The 27,303-nt window shown below is 63.3% G+C and overlaps 1 protein-coding gene across 4 annotated transcripts; it reads left to right on the top strand.

Moving 5' to 3' along the window:
* Positions 1-614: 614 nt before the first annotated feature.
* CACNA1H (calcium voltage-gated channel subunit alpha1 H) lies at positions 615-27,303 on the top strand. 4 transcript variants are annotated; one of them, XM_057529764.1, is made up of 33 exons: positions 615-721; positions 827-960; positions 1,451-1,548; positions 3,735-3,894; positions 4,257-4,575; positions 4,702-4,794; positions 5,954-6,731; positions 7,938-8,380; positions 10,244-10,395; positions 11,160-11,345; positions 12,091-12,208; positions 12,505-12,660; positions 12,846-12,936; positions 13,094-13,302; positions 14,913-15,323; positions 15,832-15,932; positions 16,095-16,218; positions 16,297-16,365; positions 16,499-16,683; positions 16,961-17,087; positions 17,286-17,411; positions 17,676-17,765; positions 17,998-18,190; positions 18,813-18,830; positions 20,029-20,180; positions 21,002-21,111; positions 21,252-21,385; positions 21,600-21,674; positions 23,179-23,253; positions 24,059-24,180; positions 24,272-24,704; positions 24,819-24,976; positions 25,583-27,303. In XM_057529764.1, the coding sequence occupies exons 1-33, from the start codon at positions 629-631 to the stop codon at positions 26,576-26,578; spliced, it is 6,729 nt and encodes a 2,242-aa protein (XP_057385747.1). In that variant the 5' UTR covers positions 615-628; the 3' UTR covers positions 26,579-27,303. The 4 variants fall into 4 exon arrangements, with proteins under 4 accessions (XP_057385747.1, XP_057385748.1, XP_057385745.1 ...); XM_057529765.1 differs by lacking the exon at positions 18,813-18,830; XM_057529762.1 differs by having other exon boundaries at positions 24,272-24,976.

The following is a 27,303-nucleotide window of genomic DNA, read 5'->3' as shown; positions in this document are numbered from 1 at the left end:
GGACAGGACCCTTCACAGGCAGGCAGCTTCCACTCCCAGGACTAACTTGGGGTGGGGGGGAGTGTCCTCACTCACCTGTCCGTCCATGTTCCGGCCCCCTTCATTTGGGCACACAGTAGAGCTGCGGGTCCTCCAGGCCCAGGCACTGAGCTGGGCTCAAGTCCACATCCCTCATCGCCCATCGCTGTGGTCAGGGCATTCTCCATCTGCTGGGGTCACAGAAGGTTTCATGCAGGGCCACGGGGAGGGGTCTTCAGGGCTGCCCTCATGAGGTGTCTACGGTACTTGGGGTCCCAGCTGGACAGTGCTGGTGAGACTGCTAATTCAAGAGGCTGACCGCAGTTTAGGGCATCAGAGTTGGGGGAGCCTGGCAGAGGGGCAGTGGCTGGCCTCTCGCCTCCATCCAGGGTCCTGCTGTACACGAGGGGTTGGCAGCAGTGTCCAGAGGCCGGTGTTGGGGGGTCTGTCCCTCACTGCCCAGCTGATGGCCTGGGCACGGGGGAGCGGATTTTGAGGGACTGACCCTGTGGCAGCTGTAGGGGGTGCTGGGGGCGGGTTCTGGGGCTCCCCCACCTGCCACATGGACCCTTAACTCAGCACCTGCCCCACGTGGTTCGAGCACGTCAGCATGCTGGTCATTATGCTCAACTGCGTGACCCTGGGCATGTTCCGGCCCTGCGAGGACGTCGAGTGCCGCTCGGAGCGCTGCAGCATCCTGGAGGTGGGCGGGGCCGGTGGGGCGGGGCTGGCGGGGCGGGACTGGCCACAGGTGACCTGGGCTGGGTGTGAGGGGCGCAGGCCCAGCTCTCAGGCCCCTCTCCTGCAGGCGTTTGACGATTTCATCTTCGCCTTCTTCGCGGTGGAGATGGTCATCAAGATGATCGCCCTCGGGCTGTTCGGGCAGAAGTGCTACCTGGGCGACACGTGGAACAGGCTGGACTTCTTCATCGTTATGGCGGGGTATGGCCCCGCCCCACCGCAGACCAGCCCAGAGTGGCCCCCGTACCTGGCCAGGCCTGGCTGGGAGCCCTGCCCCCCTCAGACCCCACGGCAGCCCCTGGGCCCCGAAGGAAGAAGGATGGGGAGGTGTACTCAGGCGGTGCTGGGTCTGGGGGGTAGCTGGGTCTGGGGTACCGGGGGCAGGACACTTGTCCAGGGCTCCCTGTGCCAGCACCAGGGACAGCAGGACAGACACAGGGTGCATGGAGTGGCCTGTGAGTGGTGAGGAGCCCCCAGTGGTAACCTAAGGTTATGCTTCCCCTGCCCTGGAGCCCAGCCAGGCTGGGTGCATGGTGTGGAGATCAGGCCTCTGGCATGTGCTCACCTGCCCTGGCCTCCTGGCCTCAGCTGGCAGGGTGCCCTGGAGAGAGCCGTGTGCCCGCTGGCCTGGCTCTGTCCCCAGAGCACCTGTCGGCCGCCTGAGCCCCCGTTCTCTCTGCCCCGCTCCTAGCATGATGGAGTACTCTCTGGACGGACACAACGTGAGCCTCTCGGCCATCCGGACCGTGCGCGTGCTGCGGCCCCTTCGTGCCATCAACCGTGTGCCCAGTAAGTAACCCCCACACCCGGGCCTGGGACAGGCGTGTCCTGCTAGCCCTGATGAGAGCTTTTGAGGACCCACTGGGGCACAAGACCAGGAGGCCACACTGCCTGTATGGCGTCTGGATGCTCTGGCCCCAGCCCAGACCCCAGTGCCAGGGTAGGAGAGGCTGGCCTCCTGCCACTCGCCATAGGAACCTGAGGATGTGCCACTCCTTTTCTGGGGAGGACAGAGCAACCCTGGACCGAGTTGGGGTGTGATGGGCAGGCAGGCTGTGTGGGGTCCCGACTCCCCACGGTGCTGCTGAGTGACAGGGGCCATTCTGAACCTCAGACTCCTCATCTGCACAACATTTGGGGTCGTGCCCGGGAGCTGTGCAGGACTTGGTTGCTCTCTTGTCTGGCCCACCCTGATTCTCAGGTCTGAGTTCTGCCAAAGGGTCTGGTGCTCAGGGAAGGGTGGAGAAGCTTCCAGGGGGTCATGTGGCTGCTCGTTTGGAATGTGGTCTGTCCGGACCCAGGTCATCTGCCCACATGGGGCTGTTGGGGAGTTTCTGTGTCTTCAAAGTCTTCAGGGATGTGACCGAATTCAGCCGTTAATTTTCCTGGGGTTGTGTGTGGGTGGTGCCCACATGACTGTAAAGTTTGTATACACACATGTGCATGTGGGTCTGTGTGTGCCGTGTAGGTGCGCACAGCCTCTCTGGCTGCCTGACCTGGGTCCTGGTGGCCTCAGCACCGAAGTCCAGGTGGTCAGGGTGTGTCCTGCGGCCCCTCCAAGAAGTCACACCCCCCCAGGGTGGGTCACTCCCTCCCCCTGGGGCTGTCAGCTCCACCAAAGGGCAGATGGGTGAGGTTTATGCTGTGAGACCCCTGGGCCTTCCTTCTACGTGCCACCTGGCTATACCCTCAGGGATCAGACAGGGCTCAGATGCTATGTGATCCTGGGCAAGTACTGTACCTCTCTGAGCCTTGGTTTACCCGACTGTGAATGTGGTACTCCTCAAGGATGGCTGTGGGTTGAGGTGAGGTGTCATACGTGGTTCTTGGCTCTGTGCCCAGCACCATCAGGCACTCAGTCCGCTCACCTGGACCCTCTTTCAGTGTGTGAAGTGATAATACAGCCCCTTTCACAACACAGATCTTCACTTTTCAGACCAAATGCCTGCAGTGGCCAGAATTGCTGCCAGCAGCTTGGCCTCGCTCTGGGGACATGTCCTGGTCCTAAACAGGGTGCCTCCCCAGGCAGGACCATGTGCCCCTCGCAGTGAGCCCCCAGTGGTCATGTTCAAGGCTGTGTCTCACTCTGGCTGCCTGGGGTCCACTCTGACCCTGGATCATATGTGGCCTTTTGAGCCAGTTGCTGTCTGGCCAGGGTGGTGCTCACTTTGTCCCTGATGAATCTTCCTCTTGTCCATTTCTGAAACTTCAGTGCTTCTCCCAGCTGTGATTCCCCCCTGTGACCCCAGGGGTCCCACCTCTGCCATCCAGCAGCTCCAGGTTGCTCTCCACGAGGCCCCCTGGCTCAGCTCCCTGGCCCAGGGCTCTGCCTGCACCCTTAGGTCAGCTCTTGCTTGTTTCCGGAAACAAGTCTTATCCTCGCTGAGGTCTGGGATGGGGGCAGGCCCGGGACCAAGGGGCGCATGGGGCTTGGCTGACCCACTCCCTCAAATAATCAGCATACACGCAGCCCATCGCACCCAGGAACAAGAGCTTCAAAAGCCGCTTCCTGCCCTGGGGTGCACATAGCCCCTGCTTCCCCTCCAGTGCAGGGCTCTGCTCAATGTGATTCTCACAGAGGATGGAAAGAAACGCTGGTTCCCGAACCCAGTATCTGCTGCAAGACCCCCAGGCTGCTGCTCCCATGCAGGAGCCTGGGGCCGCGGGACTCCTGGTCTGGTCACCCTGGGGGCCTGCCTGGATGCAGTGTGGTCCCATACGGCATTCGCAAGGATCAGGGACCTCCCGCCCTGAGCCCCTCCAGGCCATGGCCTTGCTCCCCTCTGTGGGGTCTTACCACAGATGTTTGTCCTTTGGGGCATGCTGGACTTGGGGGGGCCCAGCTCATGTCCCCCACAGAGGTGCTGATGTCCATCTGTGAATGGCAGAGGGCTCAGGGCTCCCAGCAGGGCCTGGGGCCTCAGGGATTCCCAGGAGGGCTCCGCTGCACTGACCGGCTGCCCTGCCACCTGCAGGCATGAGGATCCTGGTCACGCTGCTGCTGGACACGCTGCCCATGCTCGGGAACGTCCTCCTGCTCTGCTTCTTTGTCTTCTTCATCTTCGGCATCGTGGGTGTCCAGCTTTGGGCTGGCCTGCTGCGCAACCGCTGCTTCCTGGACAGCACCTTCGCCAGGTGCAGGGGCCCTGCCCACCCTGCAGAACATGCCCTTAACCTGCTCTTCCCAGGGCCTGCCCCCAGAGGCTCCTCCTCTAGCAGGCTCCTCCCCCTCCAGGCCCCTCCCCTCCCCACCCAGAGGCTCCTCCCCTAACAGGCTCTTCCCCCAACAGTCTCCTCCCTCTCCAGGCTCATCCCCTAACAGGCTCCTCCCCTCCAGGCCCTGTTTCCAGGGACACACCCTTCCTGGAGCAGCACTAGCACTGGTGGGCCTGGGTCTGTCTCTGTCACTTTTGGTTTTAATGTCTGTTTCTATCTATGCCTGACTGTGTCTGTCTGTCTGTCTGCTTCTCTTTGTCTCTCCATCTCTGTGCCTTCAGGAACAGCAACCTCAGCTTCCTGCGGCCATACTACCAGCCGGAGGAGGGTGAGGAAAACCCCTTCATCTGCTCCTCTCGCCGGGACAACGGCATGCAGAAGTGCTCGCACATCCCCAGCCGCCGCGAGCTGCGCGTGGAGTGCACGCTGGGCTGGGAGGCCTACGGGCAGCCGCAGGCCGAGGGCGCAGGTGGCACAGGCCACCACACCTGCATCAACTGGAACCAGTACTACAACGTGTGCCGCTCGGGCGACTCCAACCCACACAACGGGGCCATCAGCTTCGACAACATCGGCTATGCCTGGATCGCCATCTTCCAGGTGGGCTCTGGGTCTCCCCTGCACTGGGCGCCCAGCATGCGGGGCCTGGGGGCTGGTGCCAGGCAGGCGAGGAGGGCCCGCCGCCCTCTCAGGGCCGTCCGTGTGTCCAGCCGCCTGTCCCCCCAGGTGATCACGCTGGAGGGCTGGGTGGACATCATGTACTACGTCATGGATGCCCACTCCTTCTATAACTTCATCTACTTCATCCTGCTCATCATTGTAAGTGCAGGGGCGGAGTGGGACGCACGGGGCGAGGGGTGTGGGGGGCGCCCCCGCTTTGCGACAGCCCTGTCTCAGATCCCAAGCTCCTCCTCTGTTAGCAGCTGTCATCCTGTTCCTGGGGTCCAGTGAGATTCTGCTTGTGCCCCTGGCGCAGCGCCATCTTTGCTGGCCCTCTTGGGTCCCTGCACTTGACTGAGCTATAGGGCAGGGCGGGGGCAGCAGAGACCCAGGGCCGTCATGTCCAGGGCAGGTGGGTGGGGGCCCTTGGTGGAGTCGGGGGGGAGACTCTGTCCAGCCCCAGGAGGAGGTGGGCAGGGTTGGGAGGACAGAGAAGCCTGTGTGTGTGGGGAGGAGAGAGAGACCTCAGACAGCCCCTCAGGCCCTCCCATGGCCAGGTCCTATCAGGAGGCTGCAGGAGAGTCAGGATCACCTGTTGGGGTCACAGTCCCCCCCACAGTGTACATGGGTCCTCAGCACAGTTCTCCACAGTATAGGTGTTTCCCCCAGGCACAGCCCTCCACAGGGATTGTGGCCCCCAGGGGTGGCCCTCACTTGGTTCTCTCAATGGCCCCTGGTGCCTGGGGCAGGGTTTGCAAAGACCAGCAGTGAATTAAACCAGGCACCTGTCCCACCTTATCTCAGACCATAAACACAAACAGAGCAGAGTGTCACCCGGTGACCCTGCCACAGAGGACAGTGAAGCCGTGGGGGCTGAGGAAGGCCTGACCCGGGTGGGAGGGTGTGGCTGGGGACAGAGCTGAAGGACGAGGGGACAAACCACACAGATGACGGGAAGGCGGGTCTCCCCACATGTCCTGCAACTGTCTACAAATAGGCAAGGAGCACCTACCCTGCACCACCCATCCCAAATGCTGGGGCTCAACATCGGATCAGCAAGGACCCTGCCCATTACAGGGTGCCCTGCCGCCGCCGGCTACCCTGGGGCCGTATCCTGGGCCCCTAGAACGGGCAGCGCACAGTGGGGCTCAGTATTTTTCTCATCAGGGGCTTGATTGTTGTGTAGAAACCACAGCTGCTGTCCTGGTCTCCTGCCCTGCCCAATCCTAGTGCCCAGGGCGGTGAGTCCCAGTGTCCCCGCTTCCCTGCCTCCCTGGGACACTCGTCCGGTGAGCTCACTGCCTCCCGCCCACCACAGGTGGGTTCCTTCTTCATGATCAACCTGTGCCTAGTGGTGATCGCCACGCAGTTCTCGGAGACGAAGCAGCGGGAGAACCAGCTGATGCGGGAGCAGCGGGCCCGCTACCTGTCCAACGACAGCACGCTGGCCAGCTTCTCAGAGCCTGGCAGCTGCTATGAGGAGCTCCTCCGGTACGTGGGCCATGTGTGCCGCAAGCTGAAGCGCCGTGGCCTCCGCCTCTATGCCCGCTGGCAGAGCCGCTGGCGCAAGAAGGTGGACCCCAGCGGCGTGCCGCACGGCCAGGGTGCTGGGTGGCGGCCACGGCGGGCGGGAGGGCGCGCCACCTCCATCCATCACCTCGTGTACCACCACCACCACCACCACCACCACCACTACCACTTCAGCCATGGCAGCCCACGCCAGCCAGGCCCCGAGCCAGGCGGCGGTGACACCAGGCTGGTGCGGGCCGGAGCACCTCCCTCGCCCGGGCGTGGGCCCCCCGACGCTGAGTCAGTGCACAGCGTGTACCATGCAGACTGCCACGTGGAGGGGCCACAGGAGAGGGCCCAGGTGGCACATGCTGTGGCCACTGCCGCCGCCGGCCTCAAGCTGGCCACTGGGCTGGGCGCCATGAACTACCCCACCATCCTGCCCTCGGCCGCAGGCAGTGGCAAAGGTGGCCCTGGGCCCAAGGGGAAGCGTCCTGGTGGACCCCTGGGAGCCGGGGGGCACAGCCCCCTGAGCCTGAGCAGCCCCGACCCCTGCGAGAAGATCCAGCATCTGGTCGGGGAGCACGGTAAGGACCTCACCCTGTGGGGAGCAGTGGGGAGTGGGGGACGGGCTCCTGGGACATCCCCGCCTGTGTGCGAACCCTCGTGAGCCCAGCCTTCCTCCCTTGGAGCCCTGGATGAAGGGAAGAAGGGGGGGTTCTGGGACCTCAGATGGGAGAAGTGTCCCCCGCACCTCCGTCCATCCTGTAGCCCTGAGCAGCTGACGGCTCAGTGGGGTACGAGCGTTTGCCACGTGGAAATGAGAATTCTGAAGCTAGCAAAAAAAAAAACCTGGGGCTGTGCCCCATTGCCCATGCCTGGCCCTGAGAGGGACCACCTGTCCATGGCCTGGTCATTTCTCAGGAGTGGCCGGCCCCCTTTCTAGGTGGGGAGACTGAGGCTGGGGCAGAGGGAAGGGAAAGCCGAGGTCACAGAGCTCCCAAAGGCCGAGGAGAGAGGGGCCGGGGTGCCCCCCAGTATACTCGGTCCTCCCACCTGAGGTGCCGGCCTCACCCACCTGGGACGGGCAGGACACTGCCACCCCAGACACTGGGGTCCCATGCAGACTGAGGCCCTCCCAGGTGGCGTGTGCGGGCAGTAGCCCTTGGGGTGCCTGGAGTGGGTAGAGGTGTGAGTGTCCTCACACAGTGACTGGGGTGTGTCAAAATGCACATGCCTATAGTCCTGCACTGCCCACTGGGGCAGGTTGGCCCCGCAGGGTTCCTGGCTGTGGGGAGTCTAAGCCGCCGCCGGTGCAGTCACCTGGGCCCCAGAGACTCAGCCGGGCAGGCAGCACCGAGCAACGATGGCTCCTGCGCATTGTGACCTGGAATGTTCACAGTCACGTCATCCGTTTAACGTGACTGCTGGAAAGTGGCTCACGTCATATTTCTGTGGATGGCGTGGCCCCCTGGCGGATGAGCCTCTCTGCCTCTTTTTATCCTTGAGTGAACAGAGAGTACTTGTGCAGGGCATGCATGTGCTCAGGTGTGAGTGCCCAGGCGTGGGCATGTGTGTCTGTGCATGTGCTCAGGTGTGTGCCTAGGTGTGTATGAATGTTCCCAGATGTGCACATATGCCCAGGTGTGAGTGCCCAGGCGTGTGCCTTTGTACGATGTGCATGTCTGCACAGACACCGTTCACCCCATGGCAGCCTGCTTGTGCACGTGGGTCCCGGGTGCCCGGTGTTGCGGCTGAGCGGCCTGAGGCTGCCCACATCCTTCTCCCTGCAGGACTGGGCCAGACCCCCAGCCGTCTGTCAGGCCTGAGCGTGCCCTGCCCCCTGCCCAGCCCCCAGGCGGGCACGCTGACCTGTGAGCTGAGTAGCTGCCCGTACTGCACCAGCGCCCTAGAGGACCCTGAGCTGGAGTTCAGTGACTCAGACAGCGGAGACTCGGACAGCAACGGGGTCTACGAATTCACACGGGATGTGCGGCACGGGGACCGCCGTGACCCCATGCAGCCACCCCCAGCGGCAGACACGCCAGGCTCAGGAGGAACGCGGCGGAGGGCACAGCGGCGGGCGGTGGCAGGCGAGCAGGGAGGGCTGGGCCGCGTCTGGGCCTCCTTTAGCGGCAAGCTGCGCCGCATCGTGGACAGCAAGTACTTCAACCGCGGCATCATGGTAGCCATCCTCACCAACACGCTGAGCATGGGCATCGAGTACCATGAGCAGGTAGGCAGCCCGGTGCACCCTCCAGAGGTGAAGTGGGCCTGAATGGACAGCTCTCGGAGCGACCCCTGGGGAGCACGTTCCTCGTGTGTCTCCTTGAGACTTCAGTCTCTTACAGGGCCCCACAGAGGGGTTTCTGGCGGTTGGGGAACAGGGATGGCGTTAGAGCTGAATGTCAGCTGTTGTGACAGTTTTTATCAGCCACTCAGCAAACGCTCATGCTTCTCCTTGGCTGGGCCTCTGCTGAGTGGTGAGCGGAGAAACCGTGGCTTCTGCCTGGAGGTCCTCCTGTCTGGGGTGGGGGTTTGAAGTCACAATCCCAGAGGCAGCAGGGGGCCGAGGGCGCTCACCAGGCCACCCAGTGCTCTTCTCAGGATGGGACTCCCACAGCCCAGTTCTCACAGAGAGAGGCCCCCCTTACATGAGCCAGACCTTCTGGCTGTGCCCACTGGAATACCCCTGGGTGGCCAGGAGAGGCCAGTGGTATGGAATGGCCCCCAGAGGAGGAATTGTAGGGGTGGTGCCTGGCCCCCCAGTAGCCCCTGCCCGGGACTGGGGCCTCACCAGGAAGGAGCAGCGACTGGGTCCGGCAGGGAGAGGGCGTCCACTCTGGGGACCGAAGCCAGTTCACTTTTTTTTTTGGCTGCATTGGGTCTTCATTGCTGCATGTGGGCTTTTTTCTCTGGTTGCGGCAAGCAGGGGCTACACTTCGTTGTGGTGCACCGTCTTCTCATTGCAGTGGCTTCTCTTGTTGTGGAGCACAGGCTCTAGGGACACGGGCTCCAGTAGTTGTGGCTCGCGGGCTCTAGAACTCAGGCCCAGTAGTTGTGGTGCTCGGGCTTGGTTGCTCTGCGGCATGTGGGATCTTCCCGGACCAGGGCTTGAACCCGTGTCCCCTGCATTGGCAGGCGGATTCTTAACCACAGCACCACGAGGGAAGCCCCGAGGCCAGTTCACTTTTAATGACCAAGTTGCCTTCCTCGTTTTCCATTCTCTGGGCTTTTCAAGTCACTTAAGCTATGTTCTTTCATCCTGGAGCAATTCAGGGAAAATGCCAGCAGTGTTAGCCTCCAGCAGCCCCGGCAGGGAGGTTCTCTTTGTGAGGGTGAGACCTAGGCAGGGACAGCAGCAGGCTGGAGGGAATCCCCAGCAAGGAAGAGCCTCTGCACACACACGTGTAGAGACACACGCACGTGCACACACTCATATGCAAGGTTCACCTGTGCAGATGTGGACGTGTACAGACGTGCACACGTGGGAGGCCCTGTGCACATGCATGGCACATGCAGGTACATGCAAACTCACATGTGCACACAAACAGGCTACACTGGCACACACACATACCAGCATTTACACTGGTGCAGGTGTGCACACACACAGGCGGGCCAGCACATCCCCAGTAAGAGAGGGACCTCTGGGGACTTCTGCTGACAAGGAAGGGTGTGCAAGGCCACCAGGGATCAGGGCAGCTCTTGGGAGGCACCAACTGTGTGCTCTGCACCCCGTGCACCCACATGCCCACCCTGGAACCCTGAGGCAGTTGCTCCAGCCCCTTTTCCCATGGCCTGTGCTTGTGGGGTCTGGGGAAGTCTCTGGAGCCCTGTTTCTCAGACATGCTGGTGGGAAGGTCAGGCAGGGCCTGGGGAGGGCCAGGCAGGTTGGGGTCCAGCTGGAGGGGACATGGCTGGGGTCCTTGTTTTCTCCTCCAGACAGCAGCCAGTTGGGCTCCTTCTGAGATGCTGCCACAGCCCCTTGGCCCCTTGATGCAGACTTACCTGCTCCTAGTTCAGTGGAGCGGTCCCCCACCCCTGCTGAGGGGCCCTGGGAGCCGTGGGTGGGCCCTGATGATGTCTCCGCTGCCCTCAGCCTGACGAGCTGACCAACGCCCTGGAGATCAGCAACATCGTGTTCACGAGCATGTTTGCCCTGGAGATGCTGCTGAAGCTGCTGGCCTGCGGTCCGCTGGGCTACATCCGGAATCCCTACAACATCTTCGATGGCATCATCGTGGTCATCAGGTGGGTCCCCACCTCCTGGGAGCCCACAGGGGCCGGGGAGGCTCCAGTGTCAGGCGACAGCCCCCCACACGTAGCAGAGCCCCAGCCAGCAGGAGAGGCCCTGCCAGCAGCATTTCATGGGATGGGATGTCTTGGGGCAGGATCCCCGCCCCTCCCCACAAGCACTGTCGGGTACACACAGGTAGGTCAGCTACATCTCAGGTGAAAGTTTGTAGAATCTAGTAGAGCTGTTCCCTGCAGGAACAGAGTTGGCACTCAGCGGCCCTTCGGCCTCTCAGCCGGACTCCACTTAGGGTTCAGAACCTTCGAGGAAGGCCAGCTTGCCTGAGGGGTGTCTGCTACAGCAAAATCAGCACAGAAATGAATTGGAGAATCTGGGGGAATTCCCTTCCCCAGGAGGAAGCAGGACCCTCAGGAGTCAATGGATCCCCCACCCTAACAAGAATAGACAAGCCAGGCACAGCTTGAAAGGCGTAGGACTAGGAAAGGCCCTCAACTGAGAAGCTTCTGATTGGGCAGCTTCTGGGGGTCGGGCAGCCAGCAGGACAGCAGCTGATTAGGAGCCTTCAGAGATGTCACCACCATCCCTCAGCCCTGTCGATGCCTTGATGCAGCTGAACCTGCTCCCAGAATGGGGTTGAGCGGAGGCCACGGTGGCTCCCGGGCTGGTGTTCCTGCTTCTGGGAAGAGGGTATCCCAAGGTCAGGGTGGGCACAACGATGCGTGGCCAGAGAAGGCCCTCCTGAGCCTCGGCCTGCCCACAGCGTGTGGGAGATCATCGGGCAGGCAGACGGCGGGCTGTCGGTGCTGCGGACCTTCCGGCTGCTGCGGGTGCTCAAGCTGGTGCGCTTCATGCCCGCACTGCGGCGCCAGCTGGTGGTGCTCATGAAGACCATGGACAACGTGGCCACCTTCTGCATGCTGCTCATGCTCTTCATCTTCATCTTCAGGTGGGCACGCGCGGTGGGGGTCATCCTGCCCCCTGTGGCTGCGAGGGAAAGGCCTGGGGCACTGAGCACATGCCTGCCCCAGAGGGGAGGCCCCTCCCACCACGCTGGCCCTGTTCTCTGGCTTTGGGGCCCGGGGTGCCAGGAGCCTCAAAGCAGCAGCAGAAACTCAGTCATTGGTTCCTTTCGACAGGACTGACTGGGCACCTTCTGAGCCAGGCACCGGCATACTGGGCTCTGCTCCCACGGCTCATAGTTGAGTGGGGTGATGGGACCGGCCCCCAGATGGGTGGATCGGGGATTGTACCCCCCCAAAAAAGCCAAGAATGAGGGAGGCAGAGAAGGGGCGGGGCAGCCAGGCTGGAGTTTCTTGCTTCAGCTGCTGTTTGCTGAGCCCTTGCCGTGGGCCAGCTTGGCCCGGGGCCTCAGGCCTTGGGAAGGAGACTAGGGCAGAGGGCAGCCCCAGGTAGGCTGGGTGAGACAGGCACCTCAGGTCCTGGCTGCTGCCTGAAGCCAGAGTGGCCTCTGGTTGTCCTTCCTATTCCTGGCCTTGGTCTTCCTACCTATACAATGGAAACAGCTCGGCCGTGGGCACTTGGGAGGGCCCTGCAAATCAGAAAGCTGGGGGTCCGGGGGGAGGTGTAGAGAAACAGCTGCTGGGTGTGGAGGTGACCAGGCAGCACCCCCCATACCCCCCCACCTGTGCCCCCTCCCCTGCACTCACCGCACCCCTGTCTGCCACCCTTAGCATCCTCGGAATGCACCTCTTTGGCTGCAAATTCAGCCTGAAAACAGATACTGGAGACACGGTCCCTGACAGGAAGAACTTTGACTCCCTGCTGTGGGCCATCGTCACCGTGTTCCAGGTAAAGCCAGGCGGGGCCATCCCCTCATGTACGTGGTAGTCCCTGGAGAGCCACAGCCCTGCTCAGAACAGCCCCAGAGCTGGCTGAGGCCTGTCCAAGGCCACAGTGAGTGATGAGCTGTGAACAGCAGCAGGGACATTGATCCTGGCCCCTGGGGCGGTGGACCTGGTCTCACTTGTCCAGAGCTCCTTCTGGTCCTAAGGGCCTGTCAGCATTTCTACAGCCAGGCCCACCGTCCTGGCACCCCCTCGGCCCCCATGTTGGGCCCACTCTGCCCTGCCACCCCTTTCCCTCAGATCCTCACCCAAGAGGACTGGAACGTTGTCCTCTACAACGGCATGGCCTCCACCTCCTCCTGGGCTGCCCTCTACTTCGTGGCCCTCATGACCTTTGGCAACTACGTGCTCTTCAACCTGCTGGTGGCCATCCTTGTGGAGGGCTTCCAGGCGGAGGTGAGGGGGGCTTCCAGGGGAGGCAGTGGGAGCCAGGCACATGGGGCAGACCAACATGGAGAGAACTCCGTCCTCCATCCACTGGGCTCTTCTGTCCACACCCACCCCCTTGCTGGCCTGGCCTTCCTGTAGGGGGGTTCCACCTGAGGGGAACCTCACGTGTACTGTGTGCTCCTCGGGCACAGGGCGATGCCACCAGGTCCGACACAGATGAAGACAAGACCTCCACCCACTTGGAGGAGGACTTGGACAAGTTCAGAGACCTCAGGGCCACAGGTGCACATGCGGGTGAGGGGGCGGGGCGGGGACAGGATGGAGGGGTCGCTGCCTGCCTGTCTGGGCACAGCTGGGACTCCTGTGGGCGGGTCCTGGGCGGGCAGATTATCCTTCCTGGGAGACCTGCAGGCTCAAGCGGCCTCCTCCCCCCACCCAGAGATGAAGATGTACTCGCTGGCGGTGACCCCCAACGGGCACCTGGAGGGCCAGGGCAGCTTGCCCCCTCCCCTCATCATGCGCACAGCAGCCACACCCATGCCCACCCCCAAGAGCTCCCCACACCTGGACGCGGCCCCTGGCCTCCTGGACTCACGACGTGGCAGCAGCAGCTCCGTGGACCCCCAGCTGGGGGACCAGAAGTCTCTGGTAGGGATGGTCCCCCGCCCTGGCTTCAGGGCACCTTCAGGCTCCACCCACCCAGTTCCTTAGGCCTTCCCCAGAGATGAGTGAGGGTTGAGCACCCCCCCCCCAGTCATACCCCAGGAATCCCTTGGCCCTGAGTGCTTTGTTTTCTATAAATGGAGCCAGAAGCTGCCGTTTTTGTGGGAGGAGTATGAACAGGCGAGTAGACTGTCAGGCCGGAAGTTTATCTTCCAATTTGCAATCATAGATAAAAGCTGGTAAAGCACACAGCGTACAAGAAGGGGAAAACAGAGAAGGATGGCAAAAAGGTGTAAGAAACTGAGTATGTGGGACTTCCCTGGTGGCGCAGTGGTTAAGAATCCTCCTGCCGATGTAGGGGACACGGGTTCAAGCCTTGGTCCGGGAAGATCCCACATGCCGCGGAGCAACTAAGCCCGTGTGCCCCAACTACTGAGCCTGCGCTCTAGAGCCTGTGAGCCACAACTACTGAGCCTGTACTCTACAAAAAGAGAAGCCACTGCAATGAGAAGCCCGCGCACCGCAAGGAAGAGTAGTCCCCGCTCACCGCAACTAGAGAAAGACTGCGCGCAGCAATGAAGACCCAACGCAGCCAAAGATAAAAAAAGAAACAAAAATACAAAAAAACCTGAGTATGTGAAGCAGGTGACAGAAGCCGGGTGGAGGGTTCCGTGCATCACGACCAACAGCACCCTGCGGAGCTGGAGCCCACAGGGTCTTTCCAGACAAACCCAGAAAACACCGCCCCCAGCAGACACAGCCAGAGCCGGCTTCTGGGCTTCTCAGAAGGGCCCGGGAGAGGTGGGCAGAGCAGGACAAGCTAACCATGGAGAGAAAGCACGGGGATATGAACCTGGAGGAAAGTCCAGGCAAACCATCAAGGCAGGACGATTGTGTGTTGGTAACAGAAAAGGTGCAGGGCTGAGCCTTGGGTGGGCCGAGTGATCTAGCAACAAGATGCATCACAGCCAAGCTGCTAGGAGTCCCTGGGAGGAGGACAGGAGCTGTTGAGCAAGGATTCCAGCTCAGCTCCTGCTGGACCCCTGAGGTGAAAACGATGAAGGGCAAAGAGGGTAGGCGCAGCAAAGGTGAAGTCCCCGGACCACAGTCCAGTTTATCTCCTGGATAAGTAGCGCCTGGCTTCTCTTTGCAAGTCCAGAGTCTGCCAACTAGAAACTGATGCGGGTCCCCTCCCCAGAGATCCAGTTCAGCTGCTCGATGGTATCTGAGGATGCCTGGTCCGTAGCTGGTCCCAGGCCCGCTGATAACCTTCGCCCACCCTCTGGTCCTCGAACAGGCCCGGGAGGCCCACTCAGTGCTCTTGACGCTTGCTGGCTGTCTCTCCAGCTAGCTGTCGACCCACTGTGCGCCACAGGTGCCCCACTGAAGGTTCAGTGCCGCTAGTGTCTCTCCTTAGCAGGGCTGTCCACTCGTTAAAGGAGATAATCTACGTACAGATGTCACCCACGGGTGTCAATGGTGATGCCACTGGATGCTAAAGGTCCCTGTGCCAGGTGCCCCTGAGGCCAGGATGTTTGGGGGTAAATCGGGGGGGGGGGGCGTCCGACCTGCTCACTCCTGCCCCCTCCCCGCAGTCCAGCCTCCGCAGCTCGCCCTGCACCCACTGGGGCCCCAACAGCGCCTGGAGCAGCCGGCGCTCCAGCTGGAACAGCCTGGGCCGCGCACCTAGCCTCAAGCGCCGGAGCCAGTGCGGGGAGCGTGAGTCGCTGCTGTCCGGCGAGGGCAAGGGCAGCGGCAGCACGGACGAGGAGGCCGAGGACAGCAGGCCTGGTGCGGGAGCCTCGCCAGGCACACGTGCCACACCGCTGCGGCGCACCGAGTCCCTGGACCACCGCAGCACGCTCGACCTGCGGCCCCCGCGGCCGGCCGCCCTGCTGCCCACCAAGCTCCACGACTGCAACGGGCTGGCCCTGCCCAGCGAGTTCTTCCTGCGCATCGACAGCCACAAGGAGGACATGGCCGAGTTTGACGATGATGTGGAGGATGTGAGTGGGGGTGGGCCTCACGTCAGCCCCTCGCCTCCCCCTGTCGTGGGCTGGTTCCCCAGGTGGGGACTCGGGAGCAGCGTTCATGGGAGGCCCTTGGGATGGGGGAGGGAAGCAGGACAAGCTGGGCAGGAGCTGATCCGGCTGGTGTGGCCTCAGCTGATCCACAGGGAGCTCTGGAGTGGGATTCGCCCCAGGGTCAGCCTCACCTCCAGCTGAGGGCTTGTTCTGAGCTGGAGTCGGTCAGCCAATGAGAGCCCCATGGGAGGAGAGGGGAAGAGAGCAGAACCACCTTCTCAGCTAGGCACTTCTGCTGCCTTGGACAGTTCTGCTGGGAGGCCCACCTGCGCAGGGATCTGAGGATGGCCACTTACCGGCACACCCCTGGACTCTCAGCGTAGATCGCTCACCCAGTGCCCGGGTGGGTGGACAGGGCTGAGCCTGAAGGCAGGAGAGGCTGGGGGCTGGCCAGGCTGGGAGGGGCCCTGAGGACCCCCCCCCTCCCCAGAGCTGCTGCTCCCGGCTGCAGAAAGTGCTGGAACCCTACAAGCCCGAGTGCTGTCGGAGCCGCGAGCCCTGGGCCCTGTACCTCTTCTCCCCACAGAACAGGTATGGGGCACACCTGGGAGAAACCTGGGAAAGCTGACCCCTCCCTCTGGGCCCCTGCGTCCCTACCACGTGGTGAGCGCTGTGCTTCTCCTCTGGGACCTTGGGGACGGGAAGCAAGGGCTTGGCCGGGGCTGTCCCTGAACCCCCACCCCCGGCCCCCAGGTTCCGCATCTCCTGCCAGAAGATCATCGCTCACAAGATGTTCGATCACGTCGTCCTGGTCTTCATCTTCCTCAACTGCATCACGATCGCCCTGGAGAGGCCCGACATTGACCCTGGCAGCACCGTGAGGCGCCCTCCTTGCCTGGGAGGGGTGGGGTCCCGCCGTTGTGGCCGGCCCCTCCCATCGTCCTGTCCCCTGCAGGAGCGCATCTTCCTCAGCATCTCCAACTACATCTTCACGGCGATTTTCGTGGCCGAGATGATGGTGAAGGTACAGGGTGTCCAGGGGAGCCCAGGCGTCTGTCCGTCTGGCCTCGCAGCCCTGCCCAGTGGCCCCACCCTGGCCCAGCCCTGGCCCCATGTGCAGCGCATATGTCCACCAGCCCCTCCTCTGCACCCACCAGGTGGTGGCCCTGGGCCTGGTCTCTGGTGAACATGCCTACCTGCAGAGCAGCTGGAACATACTGGATGGGCTGCTGGTCCTGGTGTCCCTGGTTGACATCATCGTGGCCATGGCGTCGGCCGGCGGTGCCAAGATCCTGGGCATCCTGCGTGTGCTGCGCCTGCTGCGGACACTGCGGCCCCTGAGGTAGACTGGGCCGTGGGGCAGGGCCTGAATCGGGGATCGGGGCAGGGCTGTGGAAGGATGGGGTGGAGTTTGGGGAAGGGAAGGGTACGACTGGGCGGGGCTGTGGCTGGATGGGGCAGGGCCAGAGGGTGGGGTGGAGCCAGAGGGTGGGGCAGAGCTGGGGAGGGAAAGGGCCTGGGGCCAGCAGGGGGTGGGGTCTTTGCAGCGCTGGGCCTTCTGTCTGGTGGCAGCTCCCTTGGGTGGGCTCAACAGCGCGTTTCTTCTGCTCCTCATCCAGGGTCATCAGCCGTGCCCCAGGCCTCAAGCTGGTGGTGGAGACTCTGATATCGTCACTCAGGCCCATCGGAAACATTGTCCTCATCTGCTGTGCCTTCTTCATCATCTTCGGCATCCTAGGGGTGCAGGTGCATAGCCCTGCTTGTCTGTGGGACGGTGGTCTGTGGTCAGCAGCAGCATAGCAGCCCTGGGAGGGCCAAGGCCCAAGGAGGCAGCGAGAGAGACGTTGCTCTCTATCCGGCTGCTCTGGGAGGCCCCGTGGGGGTGGGTCTGGAGCGTGGGGGTGCAAGGCCTGGCCCTCTGGGTGACTGCCCCGCCCTGGTCAGCTCTTCAAGGGGAAGTTTTACTACTGCGAGGGCGCCGACACCAGGAACATCTCCACTAAGGCCGAGTGCTGGACTGCGCACTACCGCTGGGTGCGACGCAAGTACAACTTCGACAACCTGGGCCAGGTGGGCAAGGCTGGGGGCTGGGGTGGGGGTCGGGATGGTGGGCAAGGCTGGGGTGTGGGGTGGGGGTCGGGATGGGGGACAAGCCTGACGGGGGTGACCTCACCTAACCTCGTCCTTATCTGTAAGGTGGGAGCGGCATGGAGGGTTTGCGAGTCGTGGGTGGGTCTGCTGTGCGTGGGGCCGTGGTAGGGGGTGTGGTCCTTTGGGGTGTCTCCCCGGCAGGAGGCCACGTCCAGAAGTAACCACCTTGCTCTGGTCTCGCAGGCGCTGATGTCCCTGTTCGTGCTCTCATCCAAGGACGGCTGGGTGAACATCATGTACGACGGGCTGGACGCCGTGGGCATAGACCAGCAGGTGCGGTGGGCGGTGGGCAGCCCTGCTCTTCCAAGCAGACCTTTCTTCCCGTGTCTTCTGGTCATCTCAGGGAATGTCCCCCGAGAGGCCGCCTTTGGCCTCTGAGAACTTCTGGAGAGTTCCACGTCGGGGGCCAGAGCTACCCTGCAGGCAGGGGCCGTGCCCGGGAGGGGCACCCTCGTGGGCAGGCACCCTCGTGGGCAGGCACCCATGTGCCACTCCTGTGCCGCAGCCGGTGCCCAACCACAACCCCTGGATGCTGCTCTACTTCATCTCCTTCCTGCTCATCGTCAGCTTCTTTGTGCTCAACATGTTCGTGGGCGTCGTGGTGGAGAACTTCCACAAGTGCCGGCAGCACCAGGAGGCCGAGGAGGCGCGGCGGCGGGAAGAGAAGCGGCAGTGGCGCCTGGAGAGGAAACGCAGGAGTAAGGCGCTCCCGGTGGCGGTGGCGGGTCGGTACCTGCGCGTCACCCCAGCCTTTCCACCTGCCTGAGCACCCCCTTTCGCCTGTGGGAGGGTGGCTGGGGACCGGGGGACCGGGGGACCAGCCAAGGGGCGGCTCTGAGACCCGGCTGCTGCTGGCCTAAGCCCGGGTCTCCCTCGTGCTCGGCGCAGGGCTGTGCAGGCAGCACCCAGGCAGCAGCTCAGCAGCCTGGCCCCGGAGCCCCCTACCTGGCCCCAGTCCCCTTGCCCCACCCGCAACTCCGGCCTCACCGAGTGGCTCTGCACGCTTGCCCTTCTTGCCCTCAGAGAAGGATGGCTGCAGCAGGAGGTGGGGTCCCTTCACAAAAGGCACAGGGGATGGATGAGACCCCAGTCCCCACCCCCCACCACCTCAGGGGCAGGTTCACCCCATGAGTTTTCACGCCACGGTGGGGGGAGCAAGCAGAGCCATCCAAGACAGAGAGAGGGTCTTAGAAAACCCCACCCAGCTGGGGAGCAAAGAGGGCCTCTTCCAGGAGGGGCTGCTGAGCTGTCCGCCCACCGCGTGGTGTCTCCTGGCCCCGCCCACCGCGGCCAGCTCAGACCATCTCCTTGTCTTTCCAGGCACTTTCCCCAACCCAGGTACCTGCCCCCACCCTGCATGCCTTAACCCCCACTTCTGCCGGCCACTGCACAGGGCTGCGGACTGGCCTGACCTCCATCCCTCTGCCACTGCCACAGGGAAGGGTGGACATCGCAGGCGGGTGCCAAGCCCACTGGGGTCCACCGCAGGGTGGGCACGGGACGGCTGGGGTGGGCGCCGGGTGCCAGTGGGAGGAAGGGTTGCTGGCTTGGGCGCCAGTGGGAGGAAGGGTTGCTGGCTCGCCTGCCTGGTGTCCACGCTGCTGCCTTCAAGCTCGTGTGTGTTCCTCCGCCCGACCTACATGCCTGACTGCTTCTCTGCTGCACTCTGGGACGCCTGCCGGCTGGTGGCTACTCCATGTCCTCAGTGCTGGCCTGGCCCAACTGGTCACTGGCCCCTTTGGCTGCAAGAGCTGAGCCAAGATTTCTAGTGACCGCATGCCAGACCAAGGAGCATGCGGGCCCCAGGGAGGGGTTGGTTCCCATCGGCCCCCGCTCTCCCTGGTCCCTGCCCACGGGGTTCTGTGGCCGAGGTGGGTCCCCTATGCAGTGGTGGCAGCTATGCCCTCACCCAGTGGGAGCTCAGTGGGCACTGATCTGCCCTAAAGAGTTACAGCAGGTGGAGCATTTAGTGCAGACAGACCTGCTGGGAGATACACAACCTCCCCCCACCACCCAGGTCATGCCCATCAACCTCAGATGGACCGGAGAGCAGGCAGACTCCAGACAGCAGGCAGATGCCCACTGGCCTCCTGGAGCACAGGGAGTGGAGGGACTCCGGGCCTGGGGGCCAGAAGGCAGCACATGCCCAGCCTGGAAGATGGGGGTGTGGTAGGCCACCCTGCCCTGCCCCCCAAGAAAGCTCCTATCTGCCCACCCTTCATCACTGAGGTGTCTTTGAACCCTGATACCAGCTCAGGAGAGAGATCACACAGGCCCTGGCTTGGGAGCTCCCGGCAGGGCGGGGTTTCGGCAGGGCCCCAAGGCAGGGCCCAGGTGGGGTCTCAGCTTCCAGGCCCACTCCTGGGGTCTGCCCTGGGGCTGGGACCCTCTTGGTGGAGTAGGTCGGTGGGTGACCTGCCCCTGAGGCCCACGTCTGAGCCTGGGCCCTCCCCCAGCACCTCTACCCTCCAGCCCCTGGGAGGCAGCCCTCCCACCCCACCCCACCCACCCCCTCACCACGGCCCTCTCCCCACAGAGGCCCAGCGCCGGCCCTACTATGCGGACTACTCACCCACGCGTCGCTCCATCCACTCTCTGTGCACCAGTCACTATCTGGACCTCTTCATCACCTTCATCATCGGCGTCAACGTCATCACCATGTCCATGGAGCACTACAACCAGCCCAAGGTGGGGTTCGCTGACTGGACACCCCACCCACCCTGCCTCCAGGCCTGCAGCGGGGAGGGCCGCGGGTGGGGTCCATTGCTCAGCGAGGTGGGGCTACCCTAAGAACTGGGGGCCCCAGGTCTGCAGCAGTGCCTGAGTCCTCACCGGGGTTTATGGGGTACATGGATGTGTGGCTGGAACAAAGGGTCCTCCTTCCTTTAAAACCAGTGGAAACTCCCGGGGCATACCTGCCCCAAGGGCCTCCCCAACCCCATGAGAAGTTCCATCCAAAATGCTGGCTAAGGGAGTGTCCCCGAGTCCAGCTTCCCAGACTGTGGATTTCACAGTCCAGGAAAGGCCAGACTGAGAGAGGGAGATGTCCTCCAATCGCATCGCCACCACTTCATTAAAGACAGGGACGCCCCCTCCTCCTAGAACAGCAGAGAGCCTCTGACTCTTTGGCTGAAGCTGAGCCCATCCGGTGGGCTGGCCCCTGCCCTGGGCTGTGGGTGGCTCTGGTCCAGGCAGGGCCAGCAGTCTGGGCTCCGAGGGGCAGGTTCCCCCACCTGAGAGTTGTCCCCAGAATGCTGCGAGGGTAAATTCAGGCAGCCCTCCCCAGCCCAGCACAGACCTGCATCCAGTAATAGCTGAGACCTGTCCCGTATCTGAGGAGGTACCCAGGTCAGCAGCGGAGAGAGATGGAGCAGGGTGGGCAGGGCATGGGTGCAGTGTGGTGGTGGGGGGGGGGGGGCGTCCAGTGCTGCAAGGGGCCAGGAGGATGGGCGGGAAGGGGCAGCCAGGCAGGGAGTCTGACACTCAGGAGCCTGACACTCCGTCCCCAGTCTCTGGACGAGGCCCTCAAGTACTGCAATTATGTGTTCACCATCGTCTTCGTCTTTGAGGCCGTGTTGAAGCTGGTGGCGTTTGGGTTCCGGAGGTTTTTCAAGGACAGGTGTGTGGAGCAGGATGCCCTGTGGTGACACCAGGACATTCCCAGGGGACAGGGAGGGGACTCCTGGTGCTCTGAAGGGCTGGGGTTGCTGGGGAAGAGTCAGTGGCCAGCACTGAGTCATACCTGCCCGCCCGGCCCAGGTGGAACCAGCTGGACCTGGCCATCGTCCTGCTGTCCATCATGGGCATCACACTGGAGGAGATAGAGATGAACGCGGCGCTGCCCATCAACCCCACCATCATCCGCATCATGCGTGTGCTCCGCATCGCCCGCGGTAGGCCACCCACCTGTCCCACCAGGGTCTCCGGGCTGTCAGGAGGGCCGGTAGACAGGGCTCAGGTGTCCACCCACCCCATGTCGTTCCTCACCCCACCCTGGACTATGCTGGTGACGGGAAGTGGGGGGACGGGTGGTCCGGGTCTGGCCAGCCAGGAGAGGGTCAGACCAGCGCCACCCCCTCCCCGCTAATGCTTGGCTCCCGGCCCTAGTGCTGAAGCTGCTCAAGATGGCCACGGGTATGCGGGCCCTGCTGGACACAGTGGTTCAGGCGCTGCCCCAGGTAGGTCGGCAGCTCGGGGGCTGGGCCTGGGTCTGGCTTCCCTGCTCCCAGGGTGGGCATCACAGACGCCCCCCAGAGGACAAAGCTGCAGGGGAGGGGGCCCTCACTCACTGTCAATCAGCACTCGTTCACGTGGTCGTCCCATCTCGCGGCAACTGCAGTTACCAACCCCCCTCCCTGCCAGGTACAAGGAGTAACTGAGCTGCTGGACTGTGCTGTGAGAGGGGCATGCTGCCTGCCTTCCGGGCCTCAGTCTAGTCTCTCTGGGGAAGACCAATGACCAGTGCCCATATCCCCCAGTGTAATTCTGGACGCAGTGGGATTTGGGCAGAGGGCAGAGCCTGTGGCAAAGGTGTGCTTGGCGAGTTTGGAGGACCACACCCAGGGCTCAGGTGTTGGCCAAAGGCCTCTCTCCTCTGGAGCCAGTTCAGGCCCTGCGTCCTCGCGTCCTGTGCCCAACAGCCACCACACTGATCCTTTGTGGTCTCTTGAGCTGAAAGTCTTATCGCCCCATCTGTGCAGTATTCAGTCCCTCTGCCAGTCCGCCTGACCAGCCATCCATCCACATGTCCATCTGGCCGTGGATCTAGCCCTCTCAACTAGCTTTCCAGCTACCCAGCCACCCACACATCTGTCTATCCATTCAGACAGCTGTCTGTCCACCCGTCTACTAGGTGTCCAGCTGTCCAGCATCCAGCCCTCCTGGCCAGCTGTCTGTCCACCAGCCCAGCATGTTTCTATCCACCCAGCTGCCTCCCCAGCTGCCCACTAACCCCCCAGCCCTCCACGTCCTCCACCTTCAGCCGGCCCCCACTGGTCCCCTTAGCAGGATTCCTCAGCCCTGAGTTATACTCAGCGCTCCTTGGAGCCTGCCCAGTGTCTGTGGGAGTGACGGGAAGGGGTGGGGGTGGAGGATGGGAAACCCGGGCCTGGCCACGCCCCAGTGCCAAGCCGCTGGGGGCTGGAGCAGGTGCTGGAGAAGAGGGGGAGCAGCCACATCAGGGTCAGGGAGGCGTGTGAGGGTGCCCCTGCGCGGCCCCCCCCCCATAGCCCAGAGTGAGCGTGAGCAGGCGCTGGGAGGGTGGGCGGCAAGTTCACAGAAGAGCCTCGGGCAGGGGTCAGGCCAGACCTCACTGTCTGCAGAGCTTCAGCCTTCAGCTTGAGGTGCAGACCCTGAGGCTGAAGGCAGGCCCTGCACAGAGTCCACCAGAGCCCTCGGGACGCCTCCCAGGTTCTGAGGAGCAGAGGAGCTGGAGGCAGCACCCTGGGTGCAGGGTGGGCATGAGGAGCCAAGCAGGGGCAGAGGCCAGCAGAGGGGCCTTGGGCACCAGGCAGGACAGGGAGCCCTGGGGGCCACAGGAGCTCCGAGGCCAAGAGGGATGGATTAAGAACAGGGCTCGAGGCAGTCCCCAGGAACTTGATCCCCTGCTGGGCGGGTCTTGGGTAAAGGGGGTGGGGTGGGACTGAGGCCCCACTGACCTCATTCTGCTTCTCTCCTATGTAGGTAGGGAACCTCGGCCTGCTTTTCATGCTCCTGTTTTTTATCTATGCTGCCCTGGGAGTGGAGCTGTTTGGGAGGCTCGGTGAGTGCAGCCGCGCCGTGGCCCACACTCTAGACACGGGGTCCCTAAGGCGCAGCATCACGCATGAGCACACAGTCCGCGGACGGCTCCGGGTGCTGGCCAGGCTGAGGCCCGGGCCCCTGCTCCCGTCAGCCCTTCACCGTGAGGTGACCATGTACTTGGCACATGGAGAAGTGCTGTGGCAGACCCATGACGTGCACACAGATACGCACATGTGTTCATACCCAGGCCAGGAGGACAGAGCTGCACATGAGTGTGGGTGCATGTGCCCCCATGCAGGTGTGACCTGAACTCTACCTGGTCCCCAGGGGACATGCTGCAGCAAGTCCTTAATTGTCACCAAGGATTTCCTCAGATCCTCAGGCGTGAGGCTCTGGCTAGTCCGGGCAGGGACCCATGGGAACCTTTCGTGGCAGCCCAGACCCTGTGGGAGCCCCCTCCCCTTTGGGTGTCACTGAAGGCTCAGTGGGTTCCAGGAGACACCAGTGGGCCTGCCTGTGAGGTGAGTGAGGCGGCTGTCACCGTTCAGGGTCGGCCCAGAGGGGACTCCTCAGACCCAGCAGCTAGTGCCCCACAACCTGAATCTGGGCCGCCTCGTGCCCAGGGCAGCCCTGTTACTCCTCAGAACAGAAGGGGGGCATGCTGATGCAGAGCTGGGCCTGTGTTGAAGGCACCCACCTGCCAGGGCCCCTGAGCTGTGCCACCACCCTGCATCCCAGAGGAGCGTGACTTTCTCCCTGGGAGAGGGCAGGGCCTGTGTGCGGACTGGCCCCGACAGGCGGGCTGACCAGATCCCTCCCGGCAGAGTGCAGTGAGGACAACCCCTGCGAGGGCCTGAGCAGACACGCCACCTTCTCCAACTTTGGCATGGCCTTCCTCACACTGTTCCGCGTGTCCACGGGGGACAACTGGAACGGGATCATGAAGGTACCAGCCCACGCGGTGGGCGGGGCGGTGGGAGCCCACGAAAGGCCCCGCAGACGGAGGTGGGAGCCTGCCCGCCGCCCTCCGCCTGCAGGACACGCTGCGGGAGTGCGCCCGTGAGGACAAGCACTGCCTCAGCTACCTGCCGGCCATCTCGCCCATCTACTTCGTCACCTTCGTGCTGGTGGCCCAGTTCGTGCTGGTCAATGTGGTGGTGGCCGTGCTCATGAAGCACCTGGAGGAGAGCAACAAGGAGGCCCGCGAGGATGCCGAGCTGGACGCGGAGGTCGAGCTGGAGATGGCGCAGGGGCCCCCCGCCCGCCCCAGGCCCACGGCCTCGCCAAGCCCGGGTGCCTCGCCGGACGCCCCCAACCTGCTGGTCGTGCGCAAGGTGTCTGTGTCCAGGATGCTCTCGCTGCCCAACGACAGCTACATGTTCCGGCCCGTGGCGCCCGCTGCGGCCGCTCATCCCCACCCTCTGCAGGAGGTGGAGATGGAGACCTACGCGGGCGCCTCGGGCACCTCGGGTACAGCCCCACGCGGAGACAGCCAGGACCTGGGCGGGCGGGGCCGGCCAGGGCCGGCAGGGGCAGGGGTGGGGCCAGCAGCGGATGCACCTTTCAGGCACCTTCTTGCCCCAGGCCCGGTCACCGCCCACTTGCCGCCCGTGGAGTCCTGCCCATCCCTCCAGGTCCCGTCGGCCATGTCCTCCCCGGCCAGGGGCGGTGACACCCAACGTGCCCTGACCCCTCTGGGTGCAGCCTGCTCCCCTAGTCTCAGCCAGCTGCTCTGCACACAGGTAGGAGGAGACTTCCGGTCCTCAGCTGAGGCCTGGGGGATCCGTGGGGGTTCCCTCCCCATTTGAAGGATGAGCGACAGGGACATTGGGGAAGTAGGTGCTGTGTCCCTGGAACCTGTGATGGTGGCACCTGGCCATGGGGACCCGTGTCCCCTCAGGCGGCAGCCTCGCCCTCCCCCAGGCCCCCCCAGCAACCTTTCCTGTGGGCTTGGATGTACCCACAGACCACTCTCACCTGAGACTTCGGCCCCTCTCCCTTCCTCCCTCCTTGAGGTGTCAAGCTGGGCTGGTGGTGCCGGAGTCAGGCAGTGGTTGCAGCCTGGCTCTGTGCCCCATCGGGTCTCCAGGGGCCCATGGCAGATTCTGCCCATGGAAGCTTGGGCTCCAGCCCTCTGCTCCTCACAGCCCCTCCCCAGCATGACCAGCGTTGGTGGGGTCCTCCTACACTAGGGCTGGGGAACAGTGCTTCCACACCAGTGTCTCGCAGCCCTATCTCATCCCGGCCCATAGCCTTGGGGGTCACGAGGTCATCCTGGCCTGGGGTTGGGGGAGGGGTCCCTGTTGCCTGGTCTCTGGCTGGTCTCATATGACTCCATGTCTTTGCAGGAGGTAGTCTGCACAGAGTCCCTAGAAGGGCAGGTCGATGGTCCCAGGGACAGCAGCCCGGGCTGGGGAGAGCCTGGTGGGAAGACCCCTGTGAGGCAGGCGCCCCTGGGGCCCTCCTTGAGGTCCCCGCCCCGTTCTCCGCGGCCCACCAGCATCCGCATCCGCAAGCACACTTTTGGACAGAACTACATCTCCAGCCGGCCACCGGCCCTGGGCGCAGAGGAGGCTGAGGCCCCAGACCCGGCTGATGAGGAGGTCAGCCACATCACCAGCTCTGCCCACAGCCCCTCGGCCTCACCTGCTGCCCACGGGGTGGTGGGCGGTGAGCCAGACCTGCACAGGCTCTACAGTGTCAATGCCCAGGGCTTCCTGGACCAGCCGGGCCGGGCGGACGAGCAGAGGCGACCCTCTGTGGAGCAGGGCTGTGGGGACAGCCGCCCAGAGGCCGGGGAGGCGAAGACCCGGGCCCTGGAGGCCGAGCTGGCCCTGGGAGCACGCAGGAAGAAGAAGATGAGCCCCCCCTGCATCTCCATAGAGCCCCCCGCGGAGGACGAGGGTGCGGCCCGGGCCCCTGCGGCGGAGGGCGGTAGCACCACCCTGCGGCGGAGAACCCCGTCCTGCGAGGCTGTGCCCCACAGGGACCCCCTGGAGCCCACAGACAGTGCAGGGTTGGACACTGCTGCCAAGGGGGAACGGCGGGTCCAAGTCCCCTGCCGCACGGAACACCTGACCATCCCGAACTTTGCCTTTGAGCCGCTGGACGTGGGGGGCCCCAGGGGGGACCTGTTCTTGGATGGTGGCCATGGTGTCGCCCCAGAGCCCAGACCTTCCTCCTCAGGCATCACGGCACCTCCCGAACCCCAGCAGACGGAGCTTCCAGTGGCCTCGGGAGAACCCCCAGAGGAGGGGCGGGGGCTGCACCTCACAGTCCCTGAGAGCCCACCGAAGAAAGGGTCCACCCCAGTCCTGGGTGACAGTGTGGACAAGCCCGTGTAGCTCGGGGTGCAGTGCCCACAGGCTTTGGCACTGGGGTTGGGGTGCACCCGGCAGGGTGGTGGCCCAGGCAGGGCTACACGTGGACCCTGGGTCCGGCCCCACTGAGGGCAAAGGTGCCAGAAGGATGTCAGCCCAGGGAGGAGGAGGCAGATGCTATTCTGGGCAAAGTGGAGCAGGGGGAGCCCACAGCCTGAAGCCTCAATTCAAGTTTGGGATTTCCGAGTTTGCTGCCATGGTCCCAGGCCGTGCCAGCGGCCTGGTCAGCAGTCCCGTAACAAGAGCTATGTCGAAGGGACAAGGACCAGAAAACACCAAAAGGAGAAAAGCAGAGGCCACCTAGCAGAGCCCCATTCTCACATCCGCTTATTTTTATACATGCTTAGGGCCGTTTGTGCCCTCCAGCTTCATCCCCAAGGCCACCGTGGTCACGCTTCATGTTGCTCACAGTCTGAGTTCTCATCCATTTGTCTCCACCACTCATTGCTGTCTCATCCCCCCTCCATACCCACTGCCCATCGTTCTTTCCCCCTCAGGATTCCGGAGAATGCCCTTGACTCCGGTCTCTGGGAAACAGCTGGTCACCAGGGAGTGGGGACCATGCAATAAGACCCTCACTGCCCGTGGGGCTTGGGCTGAGTTTCAGCTGATGCCCCCTTGTTTCATTTTGTTTCTTTTATAAATTCAGGTTAAACATTTGCAATAATCGGATGCAGAAAACTCGGCTT

The sequence above is a fragment of the Balaenoptera acutorostrata genome, chromosome 15, assembly GCF_949987535.1.
Source record: "Balaenoptera acutorostrata chromosome 15, mBalAcu1.1, whole genome shotgun sequence".
Classification (NCBI taxonomy): domain Eukaryota; kingdom Metazoa; phylum Chordata; class Mammalia; order Artiodactyla; family Balaenopteridae; genus Balaenoptera; species Balaenoptera acutorostrata.
This window is presented reverse-complemented; position numbering and strand designations above follow the sequence as displayed.